Source organism: Sabethes cyaneus, chromosome 3 (genome assembly GCF_943734655.1).
Source record: "Sabethes cyaneus chromosome 3, idSabCyanKW18_F2, whole genome shotgun sequence".
Lineage (NCBI taxonomy): Eukaryota > Metazoa > Arthropoda > Insecta > Diptera > Culicidae > Sabethes > Sabethes cyaneus.
Genome location: NC_071355.1, coordinates 165,855,263 through 165,866,230, shown reverse-complemented (window position 1 = coordinate 165,866,230; position 10,968 = coordinate 165,855,263). Strand labels below are relative to the sequence as shown.

The following is a 10,968-nucleotide window of genomic DNA, read 5'->3' as shown; positions in this document are numbered from 1 at the left end:
GGCAACAAAAATCGCCACATTATATACTTCCATATCGATTAACAGTTTTTAGCATTTTTATGCCAGAAAGGCATCGGGTTAAAAGGCCGATTGCTGTAGAAAGTTTACGGACTGCTCATAAAGGGTGTCCCACATCAAATTGCATCTCGGAAAACACGCTGTAGAAAATTGCCCATTAGGTATTATCTCTTGAAAATTTGGGTAGGAATTTTTTAGATTGTATTATTTACACTGTATTTATATCGCGGTCAGTTTTTCGAAAATAGAAAAACATGGCGTTACCCGAAAAGCAACGTCGCGAATTGATTTTGTGCAAGCACTTGGAAAATTCTCAACTCTCTCATCATGGATGATGAGACTAACGTCAAGGCGAGCTTCCGGGGCTACTGTACTTCACAGCCCAGGACAAGTTTGATGTTCCGGAGGAAATAAGCTTTTTGTAAGCTATCTGCTCTCTATCTATTTTCGATCTATATATAAAAGTGAACGTGAGCATGTTTGTATGTATGTTCCACCATAACTCTAGCATGCCTTGACCGATCTCCACCACATTTGGCACACATATTCCTTGATATAAGGGAATCAGCACTGGGGGGTTTACGAAAAGGAGGGGGAAGGTTCCCTAATAGGAAGGGCGGAGGGTCTCTAATAGGGGTGGAGCCATAACTCCGAAACGCCTTGACCGTTCTATATCAAACATAGCACACATGTTCCTTGACATCAGGGAATCAGCACCCTGGTTGACAAAGAGAGGGGGAGACCATAACTCCGAACCGCTTTGACTATACTTTATCAAAAATTCCCTCATGCTCCTTGACATAATAACAAATGGTTGAAACTACATTTTTATTCTCCGTGTAAGAATTAAGCAGTGCAAAAAAATCATTAGAATCGTTTCAATGAATATTTAAATCTTCAATGGCTTAAATTTCCTACCAAATATAGCCAATAAGCACAAAAATTAATCAAATTTTCTGCGTTTCATTTCACTTTCAAATTTTTTTGAATTGGCCGTATTGAATAAATATCTGCTATATTGTCAAGATTTGAAATGCCAATGGGCAAAAATACCGCCATTATAACTAGTCTACCGAATTTTTTTGTGAGCTAACGAAATATGTATGATCAAGTTTTCATAGAAAATCTTTTTTAATTTTTATACGAAAAGCACACATTTTTATCTACCTGAAATCCCCGAAATGTTCCCAATCAGCGTTACTGTTTATGTAATAAATTCATCAGATTGATTTACAGCTACCACACGTGTTAGAAGTTACAACCAGCGATGTTGTTTGTCTCATTCATAAGTATACGATGTACAAAGCATGTAAGGTGCAACTTTCGATTTCGCTCAAATAATTGAATGAATGTGTAGATGCACCGAATGATTGACCAGCTATTATCGCTTTTCCGTTTAAGGGGACATGACCGACGTACGTGTTGTGTCTTGTCCATCGATATACGTATTTTGAACAAATCGGCATTTGTTATTTTAGATATCTATTTGTCGTTTTGATATTTATTTTGTAACGTATCTACTACATGAAGTGAATGAACAATAATAATGCACCTAAATCTTCCAGTACCTCGTGAAACAAACCCAACGCGACAAGACGGAACTCTTGTACACGTTTTCCAAACTTCATGTACTTTTTTCTCGGGACCTTAACAACAAACTTTTTTGTTTTGTTAGTAAATGTTATAAGAAGACTTTTACAGGGATACCTCGATATAAGACAATTTATAATTTCAAAAAGTTGTCTTATATTGAAATTGTCTTATATCGAAACACGTTTTTTTTTTCAAAAAAAAAATTGGCATTAGCGGTTGCCAATTTTGGTCTGTGCTGTGTGTTTACGTTTTTTGAACTATTTATTATTGTTTGGGCTATTAGCCTTTTACAATTCTTAGGATTATTTTGAAATAATGAACATCTTCATGGTGCCGATTTCGGAATGGAAAATTAGCTCGAATATCGTTACCAGCTATGTCAAAGGGTCTTATATCGAAGTAAAAAATGTCTTTTATTGAATTGTCTTATATCGAGGTTGTTTTATAACGAGGTTGTCTTATATCGAGGTATCCCTGTATAGACTTTTTTTCTTCTTACTTGGGCAGTGTTTCGTTGACAAATCTCAAAAATTTGCCACAAGACGACCCTGGCGCAGCGGCGTTTTAACTCAATGCCCTTCTGCCGGACAAAATAACTCAAAAGTTTTAAAAGTCTTCTCCAGACGTCCACGAACAAAACAAAAAAGTATTTGATCGACGAACGTCAAAACAGTGAAAAATCAATCTCACACGAAAACTACCCTTAATGGAAATCTATCCTCTACCGCACCTCAGTCCAAAAAAATCTAATTTTTGTCGAGATATCGTGAACACTTGTTGCATATCAGCCGTCTTATCAAACACTTCCGTTTGTAGCGATACGGTGTAAAACTCGTTAACAAGCACCATTTGATAACAGATGGACTATATAAATGAATTGGACACTCAGCACGGAATTCGTATTCGATACAGGATTGATCTCGCTTCGCTAGCCCTTCATTGAAGCAAAAAGATGAAGCAAGTCGTTGTAAGTGTTGTAGTCGCGGTAGCCCTTTTTGGGGTTATTCAAGCCTCGGACTTGATCCTGGGAACGATCAACTCCGGTGATCGTGTGCTGCACTCTCAGGGTTATTCTGCCCCGGGGATAGTTAATCAGACGGTGAGCCGACTTGTGACCTATAATGGAGCGTATAACATCACTGCGATTCGAGCGTACGATCGATCAGCTAACCGCACCGGGATGTCTTCTCTGCAAGGTGGTGGTCTAGGACAACGTAATGCATCTATTCTGCTGGCAGGATACAGGACCGGAATTGGCTATGACTATTTAGTGGAAATTTACGGTCGATAATGTTCTTTGGCGATTCTGAACCTTTGTCATTATAAATAATAAAGCAAATGAATTGCATAATTTTGACTAATTTATTGCTTTCAACGATAATTATATACTCTCATTCATTCATCAGTCCATTGAGAAGGCTCAGTGGGGTATGTTCTCAACCAGTAGGCATAATCGGAATGGCGAAAGCCAAGCTTCTCGAACATTCGTTTGGAAGGAACATTGCCACTGCTTACTAAAGCAAAACAATCTTCGTCCATGCTGGCAAGTTTTTTGGCCATTTCGATAGTGACTATAGTACCGTAGCCCTTCTTTAGATGCCTCTCGTCAACCTGAAGGGCGCCAAGCGGTCCTGCTTGTAGTCTGGAAAAGTGAGAAGAAGAAGAATATAGGTAATTTAATATACTGCCGCCACTCGCATAACAGTCCCACCTCCTACGGAGTTTCCTATATAAATGGGACTGATAAGCGAGTAGTGGCAGTATACTTAAGAACAGTTTCAGTGAATTTGTGAACCAACATAAACTATTGAGATGATATGATAAGATTCCTTTTGGACGAATTCCGGAAAGAATTTGTTCCGTATTTTCATCCATATTTAATTCCAATGCTTTGTTCAAAGCAGTTAAAGGAACAAAATTATGATATTATCTTTTATTATTTTACCAACTATGTTAGCTAAAGAATCAGCAAGTTTTGATGATGGGAAGTTAAATATTTGATTTCCATATTGCCAATTGATACTATTCTGCTTTTCGCCCTGCAATTGTTCTGTATTTTAACAGCACAACAGAACATCAAGTTTCGGTAATGGAATGTAGTACTTAGGCTAGGCTTTGCTTTGCAGTGCATTTTCTTAAAAAAACATTGAAATCTTCTTTAGGGTCATTTTCTCTAGGATTTCGTAACTTCTCAAACACGGATGAAATAATTGTACAAGGTCTGGTGAAAAGTAACTTTTGTGCTTTGACGGTTGCAGCCCAGGAAACAGGACAAAACATGTTCAGACGGAACGGAATAATAATAAATACCCTCAAACCGCTTTGTACGCGAAGGATACGTTCCGCGTAAATCAAAACATAATAACATGACCATTTTCATAAAAATCATACGTTAAATTTATCAATTGTTGGAGTATACGCATTTACTACGCAAAAAGGCTTAAATTTTAACAAAAAAAACAATGCATAATATACGGAAACTGATTGACGCTTAAGAATATTTTTGGAAGTGAAATATTTTGTGTTACCAAAAACGAATACTATCGTTGCCAAAATCGAAATCCCACCGTAGTAGGTAGAAGATGGGTATGATTTGGTTTCAATTCTCCAGTCAAACTACTGTGTTTACCTTACACACAAACGTGACCAGCATTCCACTATAAAATTAGCTAAGCTCTTCTGATCTGTTTATTTTGACGAGATCTGGCTAAAGTCAAACCTGCTCACATCGGCCCACTTGACTCGTTCTACATATTAAGCTCAATTAACCAACATTATATCCGCTATATACATTGCGCTAAATTGATTTATTCAGCAAACCACCTACTCATGAAAAGTAGATAAATCATATCATATCATATCTGAATCAGAATTACCCGTCTGATTGAACCTGACTATATTTCTATTGAATAAAAGCATTGATTGAAGCAAGTTTTAACACTGAGCTTAGAAGTTCGCTATATGGGTATGATGATATAATACCGTGTCTTAACTTGTGCCCTAGACCGGTAAGCGTTATTTCTATCATAGCATGTGAAAGTTTAAATATGACCTTACTTTTGATTGATTTTTATTTTGATTAATCAAAAAACCGTCCATAATAATTGGTATTTGGCTTTTTCAACAGATTGTTCTGTTCGTTTGATTGTTCTGATAGTTAATAAAAAATAATTAGAAAAAAAATCGTTAGCGTCGTAATAGAATCTCAAATATGAGTAAAGAAATTCTTTTATCTTTGCTCATGCGCCTTTCAAGGTTTACTTATGAAACAAGCTATCGGAGATCTTTAAACGTGCCGCTAACGCAATATGTGATCTAAATAATGGCCTCAAACGTCTCAAACAAACGAAAATCTAAGTTGTTGATACCTACTCACAATATTACCATTGCTTTCCTTACCTAAAGCACCAAGCTACCAGATCACCACTAGGATTGTACAGTGCCACATTGGGATTCCATGCAGCAAGCCGTTTCAGTAAAAATAAGGACCCAACGTGCTTATTGGGCCATACTGCATCCGCTTTGGTGACATCTTCCTCTGTTAATGTGCCTAACCGAAATCCGTCGGGAACCACGCTGCTCAGTTTGGCTGACTCTTCCTTTGGCATATGATACAGATAGGTACAGCTATCATATTCCTTCCGGAGGCCTTTGGCCTCAACCACATTAATCACTGCGTTCCGATGTCTGGCAAGGAATGAACTTACTTTGAACCCTCGGTTCCAATCTAGCAAGTGCAATGCTCGCTCTACTACGTCACTGCTGCTGGGAGCGAGAGTATACAAAAACAGCTGATAGCGATCCTGCAATTGAAAACACACTCATTTCAACATCATCGTCATAAACTGCATTGCGAATAGTACATAGTCAAAGTTGCGCTCTGTTTCACACTTACCACTATCACGTAAGTACCGTCCGTTCGCCAGTTGTTATTCAGGCTGTAAAACGTTAGATTCTTGATGTGGGGATCCTTCTGATGCCAACGAATGAAATTGTCCACAGTGTGGTACGCCACTAGATTGCATGGCCAATTGTCACGGTATAAATCACGCAATTCTGGCCAATCTGCTGGTGATATCACAGTCAACGAATCCGCACTGGCACTCATCGTAGTTTGCACAAAACTAGTCGACTGAAGAATGGCGGTGACGATGGCCACCGCACGAATGCCGATACCAGAGAGCGAGAGATAGTAACAATTCGTTCGAGTATAAATCGAAAATTTAGAGCGAACGAGTGAAGTTTCTTCCTCAGCTTCATAAACGCTTCCCACGCGCGAAGCCCATCTATATGAAATATAACGCGAGAGCGAATCATTGTGATAAGTACCTGTATTAGCGGGTGTACAGCTTAGTATTACTGCTTGTGCACAATCAACGAACTCTGCGTAGGATGCTATAAAACGTATCTTATTTTTATTGTGTTAATAGCTTTTTAGAGATCATGACATAGAGATCAAATAGAATATTCAATATTCGAACCGAAACTTGCTTCAAACTTTGACATCTACAGATGGACGAATTAATAAGAGATGAAATGTAGTAGAGTTTTTACTTAAAATTAGTGAAAAGTAAAAAGTTTTTTGTATATAATGTTAATAATTGCAATGGTTTATTGATTATTCACTCAGGTCTTTTTTTACACATTTTTTTACAATTTTCGAATTACCGCGGTATTATTTACATCATTTTTTGAATTAGTGCACTTTTCGCAGCGATTTATAAATTCGAGCGGTTTTCTCGACGATTTTCATATTTTAATTAGCTTTGTCGGTTATTTTTGAAATAAAGCAGTTTTTTTACAACGATGTTGATTAACGCGGTTTTTTTAAACGCGACCAATTTTGCCATTTTCCCGAATATAGCAATCCCCCGAAAGATTTTCCCCGAATGTACCAATTCCCCGAAAAATATTTCCCCCAATGTACAAATTCCCGAAAGTATCAATTCCTTTCGGGATCAGCAGAATTTATGAACTGACAAATCGTGAAAAATAATTACGTTGCAAGGCTTTTTCCAAGTGTGTCTAGTCTTACTCAAATTTCCTTTCTAATTCAAAGTAAAAATACGCGTAGGATTATACAACTTTTCTCCACTTTCACAAATATAATTTCCCCGAATGAAGCCCACTCAAGTCTTTTTTTTTACACGGAATATACGTGGCGCATAAAAGAAAATATTTAAAAAAAGATTGGCAAAACGACGATTTTTGGAAGCGCCCTAACTCAGAAGGAGGCACCTCAAACGCCAAATGATAAAATACAGGTCAAAACTTTTCTGAAAATGAGTTAGTTTACAAAATTTGAACGATATCGAAGCACTTTTAAAAATTGATGAATTCTTTTTTCATGAAATTGCTGGGTAAATTAAGAAAGCTTTTTAATTTGAGTGAGTACAAGTTGCCTCCCAGTTGGCTTCGATGTATGACGCTGGCCTAATAAGCCAGTCGTCGTATGTTCGAATCTTGACTGAGAGAGGCTGTTAGAGTCAATAGGATCGTAGCAACTGGCCCTGCAATTATCCTGCACTCTAATAGCTGGCTGCGAAGTTTGTCCTATAAAGGTCAAGTTTCGATAACGGAATGTAGCACCTAGGCTTTGCTTTTGCGTACCACGAAATTAACTAAGCGGTTATTACGCAGATACATTCGCAGTATTGAAATCGTTTTAGCCATCTTCGAAAAACAGGCGATCGAAAAAATCATTGACTCTCTCTCTCTCTCTCTCTCACACACACACACACACACATACACTCACACATACACATACACACATACACACACATACCGAGCCTCGGATCAATTTCGTGTTTTTCAACAAATTTCTAAACCTTGACGTCTGGAGTTCCACAAGGGTCCATCCTCAGCCCAGCGCTCTAGAACTGGATGTACAACGGTGTACTGTCTTTGAACCTGCCTAGAGGGGCGGTGATCGTCGGCTTTGCCGATGACATCCTGCTATCGGTGACAGGCGAGTCACTGAAGGAGGTAGAAATGCTGGTGACAGAGGCGATTAGAACTATCGAGAACTGGATGCATGGTGCAAAGTTACAAATCGCCCAGCATAAAACGGAGGTTCTGCTGGTTAGCAACCATAGAGCCGTACAACATGCAGCCGTCACCATCGGAGAGCACATTATTACTTCAACGCGCGCGGTCAAGTAACTGGGAGAATGATAGACGACCGGTTGAACTTCAACTGACACGTCGACTACGCCTGCGAGAAGGCGGTGAAGGCTATCAATGCGATAGCCAGAATCATGCCGAATTGTTACGGGCCGAGTAGTAGCAAGCGGAAACTGCTGGCTAGTGTGCCATCGTCGATACTGCGGCATGAAGATCCAGCTTGGATCGCAGCACTACAATCAAAGCGCAGTCGCGTGAAGCTGAATAGTACCTTCCGACTCATGGCTGTAAGATTCGCCAGTACGTATAGAACAATATGGTCGTAGGCAATATGTGTTATCGCTGGAATGATCCCCATCAACATCATACTCGGAGAAGATAACGACTGCTACGGACGAAGAAACACCAGAGAAGCCTGGAGGCTGGCGAGAGAAGAGTCGCTAAGCAAATGGCAGCAAGAGTGGGATACGGCCGTAACTGGTAGATGAACGTACCGACTCATACCGGTTCTGTCAATCTGGTTGAACAGGAAACACGAAGAAGTCGAGTTCCACTTGACGTAGTTTCTCTCGGGTCACGGTTGCTTCAGGCAATATCTGCATCAGTTCGGACACGCTGCGACACCAGTCTGCCCGGAATGCAGAGAGACGGTAAAAACACCACAGCATTTGGTTTTTGAATGTCCTCGACTTGCCGCGAAACGAAGGAAGATGCCCCTGACGGTGGAGAACATAGTGGGCGAAATGTGTCGGGAGGAGAGCGTGTGGAATGCCGTCACCGGCGTTGTAGTACAGATTATGTTGCAACTACAACGACAGTGGAAAAACTACCAGCGAAATATCAATCCTGATTAGCAGACAATCTCGACAAACGTATCGATGGAGTGACGAGCGCGACGGACCAAACCAAGCTTGGACAGAAAAACTACGAAGGCGACCGTGAGAGGATGGATGTTATGTTGGTCGCTATCCTTGGATCGGTTCGCGTCTCGACAGGTGAAGTGGAAGTGCAGTGCATAAGTGCTGAACCCAACAAGAAACCCTGCGAGGGTGAGCGTGAGGAGATGGAAGTCGTCACGGTCGCCATCTCTGGATTGGTACACGTCACGACAGGTGCAAGGAAAGTGAACGGTGAAGGAGCATGTAGTAGCATGGCAGGATGGCAGAACCTTGCGAGGGTGCCTGTGAGGGAGTGGACGTTATGACGATCGCCATCTCCGGATCAGTGTGACAGACACAGCCTCCCCCGGAAGTAATACTTAATCCACAGACAAACAGACGAGACACTCGCGTTAATTCCATCGTCCAATCAAAAACCACTCATTTTTCAAAAAAGCATGTTTCGCAAAATGGACACACCGCGGCGCGCGAGTGCTGCTTTGAGTTCTCAGTATAAAACCATACAAATGTAAAAATCCTACAGCATAAAACCCTGCAAATGCAAGCTACTGCATAATAGAGGGTGCTAGTGTGCAAGCAAAATGTGTAGGACGATGGTTTTTAGAGGATTTTCTTCTATGTGTCGTGTCAGTTCGTCAGTGCTTAATCAAAGTCGTCGAAAAAACCGCTCGAATTTAAAAATCCGCTTAATTCAAAAAATGATGTAGAAAAACTGCGTTAATTCAAAAATCGTAAAAAACTCATAGTTAGACTCATAGAGCACATCCGTGTAAATTCCAACATTCGCGTGAATTACGAAAATTGCGTCAAAAATAATCTAACGTCGATATGCAGGATGTTATGTAGCTTAAGGGTCGAACAGAATGCTGCGTCAACGCATCCGTCAGCGTTATTATGACAGTTTTCCCATGGGTTTACTGTCAAATTGACGCTGACGGATGCGTTGACGCAGCATTTTGTTTGGCCCCTTACAGCAAATTTTTCAGAAAACCACATAGGGTATGTTGCTGCTTCGTCATAATTGCCTATTCCCGTCCTATCCAATCCAACACAAATTATTAAAAATATCAGTATTTTTATGACACACAACGCAAAACTAGTTATTACCTAATATTTTAGTTTGTTGTTTATCATGCATTACCATCAAAGTGAGCTGAGATCTATTTAAATGCTTTTTATCATTAAAGAAGTCCTACCAGCCAAATTTCCTACGTTTTTTCGTGCGATGAAGAATAAAATGCCGACTAATCGTTTTAATTTCCGTCATTTATAAATGAAAATAGCTCACGAAGGCATTTTCGTTATTCTACAGCTAGGAAAGCTTGCCTGACCTGCAGAAATTTTGCAGAATAACATTTGTCATGCTGTCCTACACAAATGCATGCGCGTTAGCTTCGTAAACATTGATGTGAATTATAAACGGTACGATGAATTTAAGAAATAAAATCAGTTGCACAATTTTAATAGGTAATATGATTTAATAATCGCTTTTCAGTAATTTCAAAGTTCACGGATCGGAAGGTAAGTGTGTTTTAGTCAAATCAGCACAAGAACTTTTGCAGTATTCATTAAATCTATCCAACAAATGATGGAAATTAGAATGGCATTGCTTACTACGACGGGAATTAGAACTAAACCCTATGACGAAAATAATTCCTCTATGCACATGGTAAAATCTCAATCGTTACAGAGTTATTAAGCATTTTTAGTTTTCGGTTCTGTTTCTCTTAAATTAGCTCTGGTACAAAAAGTATGCTAACTAGCGCAATTCTGTGGCCTTAATTCGAAAGCTGAGAAAATTCTACACTGAAAATTGCCATTAAACCTCCTAGTTCACGAGATTTAGAAACTTTTCAGAAGCAAAAAACTAAATTATTCTCAAAGCGTTTTCGCTCATTTCTCCTAAAAAGGCGTGATAAAGTTGCTTGCTTTTATCTACCAATTAGAAGCTCTGATACCGATGTATAATTCGTACTGTGACCTGAAACGCATATCTCTTTTAGTTTTGTTGTAATCTAATTTTAAACGCAACGTGTTTAAAACTGCACGGAAAGAACTGGCGGACAGTCACCTTTGCTATTTCTTCGCTAATTATGTAGCAACGACAGCTCAGCAGGAGTATGGTTGTAAAATTTCCGACCACCAGCTACCTAATCCAAATAAGTAAACACATATCCAGAAGTGTTCATTTTGCTACACAATTTTTTTAATTCAGGGACATTTACGACAACTCCTTCCGAGAAGAAATGTAGTTTTCAACGGGGCTTCGAGGAGTGCAACGTCGGGCACTGGCTTCACTGATTCACCATTAAATTTTGCGGCTCATGGGAAATGA

General features: G+C 39.5%; 2 protein-coding genes across 2 annotated transcripts; one reads left to right on the top strand and one right to left on the bottom strand.

Annotated features, from left to right (window-relative positions):
- Nucleotides 1-2,563: 2,563 nt before the first annotated feature.
- LOC128740375 (uncharacterized) lies at nucleotides 2,564-2,902 on the top strand. The gene has a single exon (XM_053835913.1). The coding sequence runs from the start codon at nucleotides 2,564-2,566 to the stop codon at nucleotides 2,900-2,902; it is 339 nt and encodes a 112-aa protein (XP_053691888.1).
- Nucleotides 2,903-2,962: 60 nt separating this feature from the next.
- On the bottom strand, nucleotides 2,963-5,741 carry LOC128743127 (uncharacterized). The gene is made up of 3 exons (XM_053839650.1): nucleotides 5,507-5,741; nucleotides 5,011-5,414; nucleotides 2,963-3,253 (listed from the first exon to the last, which is right to left on the bottom strand). Exons 1-3 carry the CDS (start codon nucleotides 5,717-5,719, stop codon nucleotides 3,007-3,009), a joined length of 864 nt encoding a protein of 287 aa, XP_053695625.1. The 5' UTR covers nucleotides 5,720-5,741; the 3' UTR covers nucleotides 2,963-3,006.
- Nucleotides 5,742-10,968: the final 5,227 nt, after the last annotated feature.